Source organism: Nyctereutes procyonoides, unplaced genomic scaffold (assembly GCF_905146905.1).
Source record: "Nyctereutes procyonoides isolate TBG_1078 unplaced genomic scaffold, NYPRO_anot_genome, whole genome shotgun sequence".
NCBI lineage: Eukaryota > Metazoa > Chordata > Mammalia > Carnivora > Canidae > Nyctereutes > Nyctereutes procyonoides.
The window spans coordinates 6,954,540-6,972,733 of record NW_026575148.1 but is presented as its reverse complement, the minus strand read 5'-3'; the positions used below and the strand labels follow the sequence as shown (position 1 = coordinate 6,972,733).

The following is an 18,194-nucleotide window of genomic DNA, read 5'->3' as shown; positions in this document are numbered from 1 at the left end:
TAAATGAATTTTAGAGCTCATAGGTATTTGCCTGTGGAAATTTTTGGTTTATAATTTCAGCGTTAATTACTGTAATACTAATGAAAATGTAAGACTTTATTATTTCAAGTGAGGAAAAAAAAGTTTAGGTTATTACAAAAGTGTTCAGATTGATATTTAACTATTTAGATGACTCCTCTATAAGCCAACCGGAAAAAGCATACCACGTCATCAATAAGGCAGGCATAGTTCTCGAAATTTCCTTTTCCTTAATTGGCTGTTTGTTAATATGCTTCAATCCTTTAAACCAGTATTCCATTCCAGATTACAAATCCTCTTTCTCTCCAAGGAAAATCAGTTCTTTTTTTTTTTAAATTTATTTCTTATTGGTGTTCAATTTGTCAACATACAGAATAACACCCAGTGCTCATCCCATCAAGTGCCCATCTTAAAGTGCACTTCTAGAAACGGTCTACTTTTCTACTTCTCCTTTGGACATGTTATTTAATTCTAAACTAACAGGATTAGATCAAGCACCACATAGATATTTACTGAGCATCTTCACTGTGCTGGAATTTAAACACCTAGACATGCTTTTTTTTTTTAGGGTGGGTATTTTCTCTTTACTCAAGACATTTACTTCTTTCAGTTTTAGGGATGACTACAGTTTTTCACCAATTTCTAGGACACGCCTATTTCCCAATTTAAGATCTCCGTAATCAGATGTCTTGAAAATGACAGTATGCTATGGTTTAATTATTAGCATCATGTTTTAGAGGTAAAGAAAAAAAAGGTATGTCTTATAATGAGGGGCACTTAGATTTAATGAGATACTGTAAATATGGGGGAAATGGAGCAAGCAGAGTATATTCAGCATGCTGGACTTGATCAAGTCATTAAGCCCAAGTGATGTGGGACAGAGAGGAAAAAGAGCAAGAGGAGAAGGGGCAGTAAGATAGTATCATCCAAGTGAGAATTTTCCTCTGCCTGTGCCAGAACTCTAGGAAATGGTGGTCATGTAAACAAGAAAGGAAGATTTGGGAATAGGCTAGTAATCTGAATGTTTGTGGAGTCTTACCTCCTTTACTGTTTTCTCTGTTGCATAGGAGAAAACTCAGTGACGATGTGACACAGACCAGTCTTTAGAAAAGGAGAATGTAAAGGGGCAAGTAGGGAATCTTAGAGGAAATTTTTTTTTCTTAGAGGAAATTTTAAAAGGAAAACTTGTAAATCAAAGTTATCTTAAAAATTATTTGATAGTCTTATGGAATCAATGTTTATTCAGTGGAGTGTATCACATTGAGGCATTTTAATATATTAACTGGTGATAAGTTAAAATTACTCTATAGAAAATGTCAAGCTGTATATCAATTCACTTGCAATAAACAGTGACAAAATTAATATTCATATTTCTTTTCTAAAGGTTTTATTTAAATTCCGGTGTACAAACTACTAAATACAGTGTATTAGTAGTTTCAGATGTACGATATGGTGATTCAACACCTCCATACATCACCCGGTGCTCATCACAAGTGGCCTCCTCCATCCCCATCACCTATTTTACCCATCCCCCCACCCACTTCCCCTCATATTTCCTTTATTATGAATATTGTATAAGTTACTGTAGGGTAGAGTAGTCTCTCCATCAGTTTGTTGCTTTATGTCTTGGCCAGTTTCAAATTCCTGGGATGGGTTTTCATTTAATGCCAATACTTTCATTAGGCAAAACCTTTTGGAATGTACTTAACAGAATTAAAAAGCTTCCATTCACTTACTTGAACTCCAAAAGGTTCATTTCATGGCGATAATCTCCCTGGACCATCTTTAAATTTGAGATTTGCTCAGAACTGGAAGCCTCAATCTTTCCTAAGAGCTGCATTACCTAATGAAAGTAAAAAGGGAGCTTTTGTGTGTGTGTGAAGAAAATCACTAGCACTTACATTAATTATACACTATTCCTAAAAGAGCCAAGAAACAAACTTGAGCCTAAAGCACATTTGCATTTGAAAATGATTTTTCCTAAAGGAATCATTCAATAGTTCCAGAACTATCTTCAGAGAAAGAATTATAGGGAAGTTCCATTCTGTTGTCTATTTGTCTATAATATTCTTTTTGATAATAGGCTACCTAGTGATATAACAAAAACATAATATTGATACTAGTTTACAAATTTGTTAATTTTAATTATTTCTTCATTTTTTCCCCCAATACGGTATACCACCATATATCCTCTATTACCATTATAGGCTTAATGCACATTGGATGGCCAATGGTAAACATTCACCAAATGTTTATTGAGTAAATGTTTAGGGGGATCCCTGGGGGGCTCAGTGGTTGAATGCCTGCCTTTGGCCCACGGTGTGTTCCCGGAGTCCCGGGATCGAGTCCCACATCGGGCTCCTTGCGTGGAGCTTGCTTCTCCCTCTGCCTGTGTCTCTGCCTCCCTTTCTCTCTGTGTCTCTCATGAATAAATAAAATCTTTAATTTAAAAAAATGTTTAAACCACAATTAATTAGGCTCTGAGGAAAACACATGAGTGGCCTAAGATTAGGCCTCAGGAATTTCCAGAGAAGAGTCGGACATGAGCACAAGTGAATTCCAAGTTAAATGACTTTAGGGCATATAAAAATAGGAGAAAACAAGTTCCATTTCTGGAAGTTAGGATAGGAGTGCCTTCCACATAGCCAGAAACATTGAGGAAGTTCCTTTAGGTAAAAGGATTGAATTGGAAAATAGAATTGCAGCATATAATCATGCCTAAACTAATCACTGTCCAGAGGAATGAAACTACATGACAGGTTTTGGCCAAACAGAATTCAACTGCTCAAACAGTCACATGGAGGACAGAGGGAAGTCAACAAAATCTAAGTTCTCAAAGAGATGAATAACAGAAGGGCTTGAATAGGTACCTCTGGACAACCAATAGCTCATGAATGGCTATTTAAAGGAGACACACACACAAAAAAAATAAAAAAAAATAAAGGAGACACACTTAAAACAGGCTATTTAGAGGAGTTACACTTCAAAGAATTGTTAACAAGTAATAGGCAAATATATCCCTGGCAAAAGCAAAGGAAAAGAAAGCTGGTAGTATAATATTGTTAGATAAAATGTTATTTGAGGCAAATTATGTTAAATGGGACAAAGATGGTCATTTTTACAGAGGAAGACTAGCGACCACAGTAAAAAGAGTTTTGAACCTTTATTTACATTATATATTGAACTAAAAAGTAACAGGTCAAATAAGTAAAATATAAACAAAGGTATAGGAAGAAATAAAAAAAATATAGTTTATTTAGTAGATTTATACACCAAACAATCTAACTTGCAAACAGCAAGAAACACTCATTCTTTCCCAGAGCCTAGTGAGCATTTGCAACAACCAAGCAGACATAAGACTATAAAGAACTCAGATTAAGGGCACATGGGTGGCTCAGTTGGTTAAATGTCAGACTCTTGATTTCAGCTCAGGTTATGATCTCAGGGTTGTGAGATCAAGCCCAGTGGGCTCCCTCTCTCTTTCTCTTCCTCTGCCCCTGCCCCCCACCCCTAAAAAACAAATAAAAAATTCAGATTATTCCACAAAGCAGGAAAAGCACAGATTATGACTCTAACCACACTCAATGAAAACTAAAAATAGGAAAAGTACAAAGAAACAAAAAAATCTAACCATTTGAGTAAAGTAACCTCCTTTAATTCTGTTAATTCCAGTGTTTTACATGGAAATGTGCCTCTCAGATCTCCTACTCAGAGGAACATCATTGGCAAAGAGCCCTTACCACTGTGTTTAAGATGTATCACCATGTGTGGGTACCATGTTCCCATTAGTTGCTCCCAGTCAGCATCTGAATAGTATTTATTTGATGAGTGACTTTGGTTCAAAAAATTTGGTGAAACTGATAGAATGGCTGGCTCAGACTTTACTTTTCTGTCTCTCCACAGGAGTCAGGCCTATTTTATAATCCGATGGCTTTCTCCATCTCCTCCAAGAACCTCCCCATTTTCCTTCACATTTTTTCCCTCACTTAATTTTCTCTTTAAAAAAATTAATTTACTCTAGAAAAAGAGAGAAAGAGTGGGAGGAGGGGCAGAGAGAGAAAGAATCTTCAAGCCGACTCCCCACTGAGTACAGAGACCTCTGTGGTGCTTGATTCCATGACCCATGAAATCATGACCTGAGCCAAAATCCAGAGTTGGACACCTAACAGACTGAGCCATCCAGGCAGCCCTCCCGCATCCCCCTGCCCCCGCCCACACACACCCAGTTAATCTCCTGCACATCAATTCCTTTATGGAATTTGCTTCTCAAAGGATTAATACAAGTGTCAAAGAATAACTCAATTCTGCAATTACAATTTACTTAGGAAAGGATAGTAAGAACATTGTATATCAATAGGACACAGCCATATCCATAATCAGAGGTAAATTTGTGGCATTAAATGTTTCTATAATTATATAAGACAGAATAAAGCTATGTAAACCATTCATTTCACAAGGTTAAAAAGAATAACAAACCTAACCAGGGGAAAGCAGAATGAAGAAATTGACAAATTGTGATAAATAGAATTGCTTCTTTAAGATAGAAGTGGATTGCTCTAATCCCTGAGACCTGTGGATATGATATGTTAGAGGGCCAAAGGGATTTGCAGCTCTAATTAAGGTTACAGACCTTGGAACAGGGAGATAAATCCTGTTTTTGCAATTGGGCCCAATTCAATCACATGAGCCTCTAAAAGCCAAGCACTCTCTCCCACCTAGAGTCAGAGAGATTTGAAGCATAATATAGACTTAGTCTGTTCCTGGAGAGAGGCCACATGGAAAACATGAGAAAGAAAGCTGGCAGCTGGGGGACCATCAGTCTCAAACTGACAGCCAGCAAGAACCACAGTCACACAACTGCAAGAAACTGAATTTGACCAAAAACTTGAATGAGTCTGGTGGAGGACTAATTCCCAGAGCTGCCTCAAAGGAACACAGCCCTACTGATACCTCGATTTCTGTCTTGTGAGACTTTAGGTGATCTGCTCTAGCTTTGACCTGTGGAAACTATTAGATGATATACTTATGTTGCTATAAACCACTAAGTGGGTAGTAATTTGTTATGGCAGCAATAGGAAACTAATACATAAATATTAAAAATTAATAAGCAAGAAAAAAAGAAAAAATTATAGGATTGATATGTAAAGCCAAGAGGTAATTTCTTTGAAAAGGTAATAAAGTTTTTCTCAGTCTAAACATAAAATGTATAGATATTAAAATTAGGAATAAAAAAGATAAAGTAGTCATAAGTATGAGCCAAATAACAGTGAAAACATTCACAAATCTGAAAGCGGAAGCCAAATAATTATTGATCTTAATTCACCTCTCTCAATCCAAGACAAAATAGACCAAAAAATAAATAAGGATACAAAAGACCCAATCAATAAGCAATATTTAGGTATTGACTAAACTTGTGCCCCCAAAATACAGAATATATTCTTTTAGAACATGTGTAAAAAATTTACCATCCAGCCACCAAATAAAGCCCTTAAAATATTCAAAAAACTGGTATATGTAACAAAAATTTCAATTTTGATGAGATAAAACTAAAAATGAATACCAGGACAACAAAAAGTCCTTAACTCAGAAAAAACAACAATCCCTCTTAAGATGTTCAGTCAAAGAAAAATACAATATACAGTTGGAGAATTTCTAGGAAATAATAATGAGAACATTATATCAACCCTAGGAGATAAGGGAAAGTAAATGAATGCTCAGGGAAAATTCATAGTAAAAAATGCTTATACCAGTAAAACAAAGGAAGATTACAAATATGGAGTTCAAAAAGTAAGAAAGTGAAGCAAAACAAACCACAGGAAAAGAAAATATATACAAAAGCTTAAATTGCTAAGAACATATGGAAAGAACAAAATAGAAACAGAACTTATAGATACATAAAAAGACTGGCTCATTGGAGAGCAACCAATATTGTTAAGGAAAAAAAAACTTACCCATGTAATCAAAGGGGGAAAAAAACACAAAATGGTGAGGGGGGAAAACTATAGAAAGCAGAAGGAATAAAAACAAAACTAGAAGTATTTTGCACAATTTTATGAAATTTAATTTCAAAATCTGGATGAAAAAGGTACTTTTTTCCAAAGAAAAATAAATTACTAAAGCTGACCCTTGAAGAGATGGAACATTTAAGTAGAACAATTTCCCAGAAAAAGCTGAGCAGAGATATCAAAGTTCTCTCCTTCCCATAAATCAATAGGCCCAGATGGCTTTGGAGGCAAAACTACCAAATCTTTAAAGTATAAATAATTGCAATGCTCTTTAAACTGTTTCAGAGCATAGAAAAAGAAGGGAAACTTCAAATTATTTGTATGAAGTAAGAAAAACATTGATTCTAAAATTTGAAAACATGGATGTTTATAATCTTGTTTATAAACATGGATGCAAACTTCTTAAAATAGAAAACAGTATCCAGCAGTACAACTTAAAAAAATCATGATCAAGTGCAATTTATTTTTTTAAACAAGAATTAATAAGAAATATAGTGATACAAATAATTATGCTGGTATATTTAAGAGAAAACTCCTCTGATTATCTCAACAAATGTTGAAAAGGCATTTGACAAAATTCGTAATTACTCTTGATTAAAAACAAAAACTTGATGACCACAGCTTTGTAGTACAACCTGAAACTGGCATTGTGATGCCCCCAGATATGGTTTTCTTTTTTAATATTCCCCTGGCTATTCGGGGTCTTTTCTGATTCCACACAAATCTTAAGATGATTTGTTCCAACTCTCTGAAGAAAGTCCATGGTATTTTGATAGGGATTGCATTATACGTGTAAATTGCCCTGGGTAACATTGACATTTTCCCGATATTAATTCTGCCAATCCATGAGCATGGAATATTTTTCCATCTCTTTGTGTCTTCCTCAATTTCTTTCAGAAGTGTTCTGTAGTTTTTAGGATACAGATCCTTTACCTCTCTGGTTAGGTTTATTCCTAGGTATCTTATGCTTTTGGGTGCAATTGTAAATGGGATTGACTCCTTAATTTCTCTATCTTCAGTCTCATTGTTAGCACTGGGCATTTCTGTTAATGCCAGGAACAAGATCAGAATGACCACCATCCTTATGCTACTATTTATTTAATATCATACTGGAGTTATTAAAGCAATTAGAACAGGGAGAGAAATTATGGATGTGGAAATGGGAAAAGAGGAGTAAAATTATTATTTAAAAATCATGTGATTATGTGCTTGGAAAACAACAAAAACAAGCTGAAAAATGTCTATAATCAAGAGGAGAATTTGCTAAATTAGTAGACCATAAAACTGATATGGCATTCATTATATGCAACTAACAATTAGTGAGAAGACATAATGAAACTCCATTATGATAAACTAAAAAGAAAAAAGATAACAAAATCCCAAAATACACTGAAGAGGATGCATACATGAGGAAAATTTGAAACTACTCCTGATCGAAATAAGAGCAAACCTGCACAAATAGAAAGCATGCTATGTTCTTGGACTCAGCATTATGACTCTGTCAATTCTAAATTTATAAACTTAAGATGATTTTAATACAAATTAAAATTGAGTTTGTTGATTTGTTTTCTGGGACTAGACAGACTGATTTTAAAATCAAATGCAAAAACTAACAATTATCACCAAGAACAGGGAGAAAAGAAAGCAACAAAAGGGACTCGCTGTACCAGGTATTAAAAGTACTGGGGTGCCTGAGTTGCTCATTCAGTTAAGAATCCATCTCTTGGTTTCTGCTCAGGTCATGATCTCATGGGTGGTGAGATGTAGTTCTGCTTTTGGACTGCAAGCTCAGCAGGGCATCTGCTCCAGATTCTCTCCTCTGCCCTTCCCCCCACTCATGCATGCTCTCTCTCTCACTCTTCTCTCTCACTCTAAAATAAATATTTTTTTAAATTAAAATACTATAAGGCCTCAGTGATTAAAATAACAAGGCATATTATTAGGAAAAACTCCAAATGGATCAAGAATTTAAATATAAACGGTAAAGCTATGAAAGTGCCAAAAGAAAATAGGAACAATTCTTTTAGGCCTCTGTATGGGGAATTTCTTTCTAAGCGTGACTTAAAAGAAGACACAAAAGATGGGATCCCTGGGTGGCACAGCGGTTTGGCGCCTGCCTTTGGCCCAGGGCGCGATCCTGGAGACCCGGGATCGAATCCCACGTCGGGCTCCCGGTGCATGGAGCCTGCTTCTCCCTCTGCCTCTGTCTCTGCCTCTCTCTCTCTCTCTCTGTGACTATCATAAATAAATAAAAAAAATTTTAAAAAAAAGAACTGTTTAAAAAAAAAAGAAGCCACAAAAGAAAAAACTGATAAAGTTAGCTACAAAGAGAGAATATAAGCATGCCAAAAGTCAAAAGACAGATGACAAACTGGGAATATGTATTTGCAGCTCTATCATAGTGAAAAGCTCATCTCCATAACATATAAAGAGCTCCTAGAAATTGAGACAAAAAAATAGAAAAACAATATGGAAATGGATAAAAAGATGAACAGATAGCTTGTTAAAAAGAAATATAAATAGCTCTAGAAGGTATGAACCTCACTCACAGTAAGAAAGACTAAGTGAAACCTAGAGATTATAGTTTTTTCCTATAAGAATGACGAAATTCAAAAGTCAACACTGTTGGTGAGGCAATGGGGATATATAGGTCATTTTTCGTATTGCCAGGAGCTGTGCAATATGGTCAAAGCCCCACAGAGTGCAAATCATTCAAAATAATAAACATGTACTTTGACCCAGCAATCACACATCTGGGTGTTGATCCTACAAACACACCTATATACACAACACACAAACATAAGTGCAAGGTTACACATTGCAGTATTGATTTGAAACAGAAAAATATTGAAAATAGCCCAAATATCCATCTGTGAGAGACTGGTAAAATGAGCTATTATATGGACAGGAAGAGTATGCAGTTGTAAAAATGAGAAAATTTTCCATGTACTAATATGGGTGATCTCCGGGATACATTTGTTTAGGTAAGAAAAAGTAAGATAAAGACCTAAATGTACCCAGCAATTGCACTGCTGGGGATTTACCCCAAAGATACAGATGCAGTGAAAGACTGAGACACCTGCACCCCAATGTTTATAGCAGCCATGTCCACAATAACCATACTGTGGAAGGAGCCTCAGTGTCCATCGACAGATGAATGAATAAAGAAGATGTGATCTATAGAAACAATGGAATATTACTCAGCCATTAGAAAGGATGAATACCTACCATTTGCTTCGATGTGGATGGAACTGGAGGATATTATGCTGAGTGAAGTAAGTCAATCGGAGAAGGACAAACATTATATGTTCTCATTCATTTGGGGAATATAAAAAATAGTGAAAGGGAATAAAGGGGAAAGGATAGAAAATGAGTGGGAAATATCAATGAGGGAGACAGAACATGAGAGACTCCTAACTCTGGGAAATGAACAAGGGATAGTGGAAAGGGAGGTGGGCAGGGTGGCAGGGTGACTGGGTGACGGGCACTGAGAGGGGCACTTGACAGGATGATCACTGGGTGTTATACTATATGTTGGCAAATCGAACTCCAATAAAAAATATACAAAAAAAATAAAGGGAAAGGATGAAAAAAGATATTACCTATATTACCTCCAAATAGGAGTGGGGGGAAAAAAAAAGACCTAAAAGTTAGCCAGGAATCCATCAAAATTCCAGACGAGAATACAGGCTGCAACCTCTTTGACCTCAGCTGTAGCAAATTCTTACTAGACACCTTACCAGAAGTAAGGGAAACGAAGGCAAAAATAAAGTACTGAGACTTCATTAAGATAAAAAGCTTCTGCACATTGAAGAAAACAATCAACAAAACTCCAAGGCAGCATATGGAATGGGAGAAGATATTTGTAAATGACCTATCAGGTAAAGGGTTAGTATCCAAAAATCTATAAAGAGCTTATCGAACTCAATACTCAAAAACCAAATGATCCAGCTAAGAAATGGGCAGAAGATATGAATAGACATTTTTCCAAAGAAAACATCAGAAGAATAACAGACATGTGTGAAGATGCTCAACATTGCTCATCAGGGACTATAACTCAAAACCACAATGAGATACCACCTCACATCTGTCACAGTGGCTAACATTAGCAACACCGGAAACAAAAGGTGTTGGCAAGGATGCAGAGAAAGGGGAACCTTCTTGCACTGTTCATGAGAACGCAAATTGGAACCACGCTGGAGAACAGTATGGAGGTTCCTCAGAAAGTTAAAAATAGAACTACCCTATGACCCAGCAATTGCACTATTAGCCATTTATCCAAAGGAAACAAAATACAGATTTGAAGGAGCACATGCACCGTGTTTACAGCAGCATTATCAACAATAGCCAAACTATGGAGAGAGTCCAAATGTCCATTGACTGATGAATGAATAAAGATGTGTGTGTGTACACGCACATATATATATATACACACACATATGTATATAACTTACCCATCAAAAAAGAATGAAATCTTGCCATTTACAACAACATAGATGGAGCTAGAGTGTGTTATGCTAAGTGAAATAAGTTAGAGAAAGACAAATATATGGTTTAACTCATATGTGGAATTTAAGATAGAAAACAGATGAATGTATGGCAAGGGCAGGGGAGGGAGGGAGAGAGGGCAATAAACCATAAGAGACTCTTACGGAACAATCTAAGGGTTGACGGAGGGAGGTGGTGGGGGGGATAGGATAGATGGGTGAAGGGTATTAAGCCCTGGGTGTTGTATGTAAGTGATGAATCACTGAATTTTACTCCAGAAACTAATATTGCATTGCATGTTAACTGAGTAAAATTTATATTAAAAAAAAGATAAAATAGGTGCAGTATAGTAGTATATAAAATACTATCTCTTTTGTAAAAAGGAGGAAATAAGATTATAGTTGCATTTGCTTGTATCTGCATAAGGGCATACTGAAAGAATCCTGAACAGAATAATAAAAATGGTTTTCATGAGGGAAACAAAGAATGTGATAATTGGTGACAGAGGTAGCCATGAAAATTCTCAGTGTACATTTTCTTTCTTTTAAAAGATGTATTTATTTGAGAGACAGTCATGGCACAGTGGGTGGGGGGGAGGAAGAGGGAGTGGGAGAGCATCTCAAGCAGATTCCCTATTGACTATGGAGCCCAACTTGGGGCTCAGTATCATGACCTTGAGATCATGACTCAAACCAAAATCAAGAGTTGGACACTTAACCAACTGAGCCACTCTGGCAACCCAAATTTTCTTATATAGTTTTGGTTTGTAAGCCATACATATCATATTATTACCTAAAAAAAAAAATCCCAAAAACTAAGGAGAACTATAGTCAATGTCACTTTTGAACTTAGATGCAAAGTCAAATGCTGAATGATTACCCAGTGACTATATGGCAGAAAATGCATGAATGTTTCAGTATTGGGAAATGTATTGGCCTAGGACATTAGAAATCCAAAGAGGTAAACAAGTGAATAAATAAAAACCCAAACCAAAAAACAACTAATATGATGATTTAGGCATTTGTTGATGTCTACAAGGCAATTTATAAAGTTAAATATTCAGTCCTAATAAAAACTAAATACTAATAAAAACTAATGGAAGTAAGTAGAAATTGATACTTCCTTAGCATGGTTAAATATCAAGCCAGTGGCCAACAGCAAACAACAAAGACGTCCCCAGTACAATCAGAAACTGGAGAAGGTGCCCTCTATGACCTTTTCATAGTCCAACACATTATGACCATTTATGACCAACACATTTTATTTAACAGTGATCTGGAAGTTCTGGTCATGACCTTATGAAAAAAGTACTGAGGTTTTCAATCAGAAAACCGCAGATAAAGTGGTTATGATTTGTTGTTGTTATGAATGAATATTTTTTAAAAGATTTATTTGAGGGTCCCTGGGTGGCGCAGCGGTTTAGCGCCTGCCTTTGGCCCAGGGCGCGATCCTGAAGATCCGGGATCGAGTCCCACATCGGGCTCCCGGTGCATGGAGCCTGCTTCTCCCTCTGCCTGTGTCTCTGCCTCTCTCTCTCTCTCACTGTGTGCCTATCATAAATAAATAAAATTTAAAAAAAATATTTTTAAAAAAAGATTTATTTGAGAGAGAGGGAGAGAGCACAAGCAGGGGGAGTGGCAGGGAGAGGGAGAGGGAGAAGCAGACTCCCCACTGAGCAGGGAGCCCGACGAGGGGCTCAATCCTCCTGGGACCCAGGTGCCCCATGACTGAATATATTGAAAAACAAAGAGAATCTACCAAAAAACTATTAGGACTTAGTTAGATGTGTGTAGGTGTGGGCAAGGTGAGTCCATAGGTGCTACAGTAAACTATGTGAAGCTTCTGCTTTTGATAAATTGGCTCCTATGAACAAATAATCAAACACTGAACTTTCTTCTCCCCCAATTCCCAAAGGATTTCTTTCCACTTTGTTCTGCCCAAATGACTTCAGAGGAGATGTGCTTGTCATTACATAAGATATGCAAGAAAGTGGGGCACCTGGGTGACTCAGTGGGTTAAGTGTCTGACTCTTGATCTTGGCTCAGGTAATGATCTCAGGCTCTTGAGATTGAACCCCACACTTGACTCTGAACTGAATGTGAAGCCTGCTTAAGATTCTCTCTCTCTCTCTCTCCCAACCCCCACCTCCTGCTCATGCTCTCTCTCTAAAATAAGTAAAGAAATAAATGAATAAAATTATGTGACAAGGACACAGACGAATTCTCACTAGCTCCTTTAATTAAGCCATTGACTGGAAGATGAAAAAGGAGAGGGATTTCAGGCAGAAAAGAGCACATATATTATGGAGGCCACACAACATGTTAGAGTTAGTAGGGACCTACCTGCAGGTTGTTTAGTATGACTGGGTGTGCAGGGTGAGCCAGGAAACATGGGGTGAACTAAAGAGACAAGCAGGGGCCCCGTGTAGAGATGGCCTTTAAAACCAGGCCAATGGATTTGTACGTTATTTTGTGAGAGACATAACCTATCGTAGGGCTGTAACAGACTCAATTCGCACTTAGCTCACATCTTTAATAATCATAGTTTCCGTGACATATTGCTTTGCTTATAATCCTTGGTTCTACGATCTGAGGAAACCCAGAGAGGAAGGGAATAACAGCAACAGTGGAATCAAGTAGCACAGGCTTACAGTGGGTAGCTGTGTTAGAACATGGGGGGGGGTGCTCATTAAATATTTATTAATTCAACTGACAGTGTCATATTTAATGGCACATTTTAATATGACAGTGTCATATTTAAACTCTTTTGAAGAAAAGCGCTCTTTTGAAAGATTACCATGTGACTAGGCATTTTGATAAGCTATAATGATCTTCTGGCAATAACACATAAGGGAAGAGTTCCAATATTGGGATGCCTGGGTGGCTCAGTGGTTGAGCGTCTGCCTTTGGCTCAGGGCGTGATCCTGGGGTTCTGGGATCGAGGTCCGCATTAGGCTCCCTGTGGGGAGCCTGCTTCTCCCTCTGTCTGTGTCTCTCTGTCTCTCTCTCTCTGTGTCTCTCATGAATAAATAAATAAAATCTTAAAAAAACAAAAAACAAGCAAAAGAAGAGTTCCAAATAATTTCAGTTACCTTTATATCCAAGTTCTTAGAAACAGTTTCTAGGGCAGACATGAAATCTTGAATTGTTTTTTCAATTTTCCGGTGCTCGTGCCTGATGAAGTGAATGTCTCCAGAAAGTTTCACAATGCTGGAGTCACATCTAGCAGCAAGACGAAAATTGGTTGTGAGATCAATAGGCTCAAACACTTTTAATACTACAGTAGGATGTGTGCATTCACCTGATGATAAAAGTTCTAAAGTTCTTTGAATAATGAGTTAGTAGATGTAGAACAACGGCAGAAATCTTCATTTTTCTCTTCTTTTCCTGATGGGAGAGAAACCAGGTTGGAAAATGATACATTGATATCAAAGAACTGGGTTGGAGTAGATGAAGGCATGGGGAGAAAATGGGAGGGATTTTAGATTTTCAGTCTGATATATTTATTCAATCACAGGAGTTCCAGTAGATTTTAATGCTGGGAATACTCCCTGCTGCCTGTGGTGTAGGCAAAATTGAAACTTTTGCCTGTTCTATACTACATTCTGAAGTCACTTTCCCCCATTTAGTCTCTTTCATTGATCTCAAGATTGTCATTTCTCCTCTGACTACAAAGAGTCCTAGGTCACCATCATCTTCCAACCCATCTTCAAAAAAACAATTCCCCTCCTCTTAGCCCCAATAAAAAATCCAGCTCCTTGAGTGGTCTCAGTCAAGAATTGTCTTATAATAGGATGAAAGCAGTTCACACTAACATGTGAATGAAGTTTTGGCCCATAAAGTTGCATTTGTTTTCTTAAGGAAGGAATTCTAGTGAAATGGGGCTGGAGTTGAAGATTAAGCATCTTCCCAGCCTGTCAGGGAACCCCACCCCACTAACACCACTCAAGGCTTCTCCTGGGAGACAACAGGTTGCATATTGTATTATAATTTCAATATAGTCCTATATGCATGAAAGATAGAGTGTAGGATGCTGTTCTTTGTACAAAGTTATCAGAGATCACTCTGTGGTTTGTAATTTTATAAAATAACTCTTTTGACTGTCCTAAAATGATATTTATTAGGAAGCTTATTGTCATGTTGTCATTGCTAAGTGCTATAAATATTGTTTTATAGCTGTCAATATCTTTTAGGATCTGGAAATGAATTTGTTTTTTCAGATTTTTGGTGCCAAAGCTGAGCCAAAAGTGAGTAAGATGGTAATTTTGCCTGAGAAATCCCTTCAAGAGATACCAGGGGACAGTTGTGGGAGTGGAGAGACTGCTGGGAGGAAAAATTTGGAATTAAGCTGATCAGAATGGGAGCTGGCTTGAATGCACCAAAGTCATGGGCAAAAGCCATTAGCACTTTTGTGCATATAAACTGTTGCTGTCAAAACAAGCTCTGTTGTCCATTAGTTAGGATATTGTTACGTGGATCTGTGTGAAGCTCCCTAAAGATTACATCGAAACAGTTGCTGCTGTCGTCGCTCCCTGTCACTTCTCACCCAATGCCCTCCTTGTTCGACCTTCAGAGACAGCTGCTCTGCACCTTATAGACAAATGGTTAAGAACTGGTCTGTGGTGTCACATGGAACCTGGCGTTGAATCTGCCACTTTTGAGCTTTGCAAGCTGGGAAAACCTTCTTTTCTTTATTTTTCTTTCTTTTCTTTTCTTTTTTTTTTTTTTTTAAAGATTTTACTTATTTATTCATGAGGGACACACAGAGAGAGGCAGAGACACAGGCAGAGGGAGAAGGAGGCTCCTCCCAGGGAGCCCACTGCGGAACTCAATCCCAGGACCCTGGGATCATGACCTGAGCCAAAGGCAGCCGCTCAACCAGTGAGCTACCCAGGCGCCCCTGGGACAAGTTTCTTAAGGTCCATGAGTTTCAGTTTTCCTTAACTGAGAAAAGTGAGTAAGGACAGACCAAGGTCACTGCCTGTCACTGCAGTTTGTCTACCATACAAGCCCAGGGTTGCCAGACACATGGACACATGGACACAAGAGACATAACTAGTGTCTCCAGGGTTGCTTCTCAACCTTCAAAAGCATGAGTGGCTATCCTGAAAAATGTCTCTGAGTGGGGTTATTTAAGGATGAACGGAGGTCATGACTAGACAGGGTGTAGCCAGTCCCTGGTGCTGGGGAAGCACCCCCACTGCATCAGCAGCTTCATTTATTCCTTCCTGTCTTCCCACGCAAGACCCCACCGCTGGCCTAAGGCCACAGGCTGACTTGTCTACCTGGCTGCCTAGTAATTATTTCTGATGATCCTTCAACCAGGATCTCTTGATTCCATTGTTCTCATTGCAATGTTTCTGGGTTCACAGTCTCATTTATGGATTCAAATCTGTTTCAAGAAAGTTTTCTTCTCTTATACCCATGCATAATTTTTCCCTGAAGAATCCATTCTCTTTCCTGCTGAGGGAGTCCTATAGGGTCTAAGTTGAATGAGTTTTACTTGTCTGTTGTAGGTATCATTTTTCTATGACCATTTTTATATCGAAAATTGTTTTCTCTTCATTTTGTATGGTTGGCTCACGTTTGCTTTCTTTTTTTTTTAAAGAAATTATTATTTATTTTAGTTGTATTTTTTCCATTTGGAGGGCTTCCAAAGCATATTTAATCTCTGTAATATTTCGGGTCCCCCCCCCACCTTATTCCTGAGCAACTCCAGTTTATCTTGTTTTTTTAGGTGATAATCTCTTTTGGGGGAATCCTTTTTTAAAAAATAGTTTTTATTTTATGAAACTAAAACATGCCTATAGTTTAGAGGTCAATACAAACTAAAAAAAGGCTAATAACAAACTGAAGATGGCTCCTTGCTCTGTCTCTCTGTGCTCTTCTCAGGCCTCCCTGCAGACAAGTGCCCATCTTCACCCCCAGTTTCAGAGGTTTCTGGTGCAGCCAACTCCTATGCCTTTTGAGAATTCTGTGGAGAATGTGTAAAACCAGATCATTCCCTGCTTATCCCACAGGTTTAAAATTGATTTTATGAGGCCTGCTAAGTCCGTTTCCACACGTCTTGTCTATTTTCTAGGTTCCAAGATTTTTATGCTCATAGCCTCTGTCTTTGTGGATATGTTTTCAAGAGAAAGTTTTTTTTTTTTTTTTTTTGCTAGATTTAGTGGGATTTTAGAAAAGAGCAAAACCACATGTGACTGTTCACTCAACAATCTTCTTTTAGCTCTTCCTTTTGTTCTTCTTTGAAACCAGGAGAAATTTTGGTGTGTTTTTTGGGGTAATTCCTCTCATTAAGGTGTGTTCATTGGCCTTATGTTTTTTCTGTCTCTGTCAGTCTCTTGGTGGTGGTGGTGGTGATTTTTGTGCATAGCCTAGATTCTTCCTAACTATCACTCTTACATCTCTGAATGATGGTGAAATGGGGGGTCCATTTCCCCATTTTTCTCTTCAAAAACTAGATTGCTGTGTTTCACAGCCAATCATTGAGTCCTACAGTCTCTGTTGTGACACTCTAGGCCTCCTCCACCTCCTCTGCCTATAGCACCACCCCATTTCTCTCGGGTGTCAGTTTGCAAGCACCAGGGCCTAGATGATTAATAACATGATTGGATCCTCAGATACACTCCCCAGCTGCTCTGTGTTACTGACCTGAACCTCTAAAGGGACATTCTTATCTCTCCCATGACCCACATGAGCCCTGAGGTAATATTGCTCCATACAAATTATTTGGCCTATGCCTTTTAGGATTATTACTCTTGATTTGGAGCAAATCATTATGTTTAAGATCTGAGGAGGACCAGACACCATAGAACTTGGGAAGTGTACTCTGTTTGTGGTTAGCGACTTCCAAGTTATATTAAAGATGGAGCTTTTGTTTCCCTTCTTTTATTTTTAACTGGCTTTTAAGGTATCTCAAGTGAGAGAAGTGAAGTAAAAATATTTTTATTCAACCATTATAATCAGAAGTTCCTACTCTTAGCTTTCCAGAAGTTGACAATATCCATGGTATCTTTATTGTTTCTCCAAAGGATATGGCCTCTGCTTTTAATCACATATCAACACAATTCATTATTTTTTCATAAGCAAATCCTCCTTTGGGTCCCAAATAGCCAAATGTGGCTAGAAGTTTGGCCTCCTTTGGCTGCTGCTGCAGACTGTGAATCATAGCCATCCCTGTGGGTATTCTTTACATATTTGCTTTTCCTTATTTGCACTTGAGACTATGATCTACTGAATAGAAAAGAGGGTATCAAAGCAGGCCAGACAACTTTGAGAACCTCATGTCATTGGAAACACTTGCTTTTAAACTGCCAATGTTTTGGAGTAAGAAATAAAGTACAAAATTCAAAGCACATTCTCATTATTAGATATTGTGTTTGATTTATGCAGCTGTAAAATGTTTGTTAGGAATTATGTTGAAATAATCAGCTTAATCTCAGTTATGCTAAGATACTAATTGGAATGAAGGTCAATATATGTGGAAAGACAGTAATTAATTCAGTCTCAGCTTGTTCATTAGTCACTTACATGACAAAAATATACGAAACAGGAGAGGAAGTGAATTTAAGTCTTATGACTTTTAGCCAGATTCTGTCTCAGATTAACAAATAGATTTAAGAAATTTTCATAAAACAGAGACATTCCAAGGAAAAAAATATGATCCTTGTCTGAAAATCAC

At 37.5% G+C, this 18,194-nt stretch overlaps 1 protein-coding gene across 1 annotated transcript in view; it reads right to left on the bottom strand.

Moving 5' to 3' along the window:
* Positions 1 to 18,194, bottom strand: part of FAM81B (family with sequence similarity 81 member B) — a gene marked incomplete at its 5' end in the record, with an annotated part of 54,524 nt that overhangs the window by 10,173 nt on the left and 26,157 nt on the right. The window contains 2 exons of the mRNA XM_055312761.1: positions 1,755 to 1,861; positions 13,603 to 13,732. Coding sequence (XP_055168736.1) covers positions 1,755 to 1,861; positions 13,603 to 13,732 — 237 coding nt within the window. The remainder of the gene's footprint in view (positions 1 to 1,754; positions 1,862 to 13,602; positions 13,733 to 18,194) is intronic.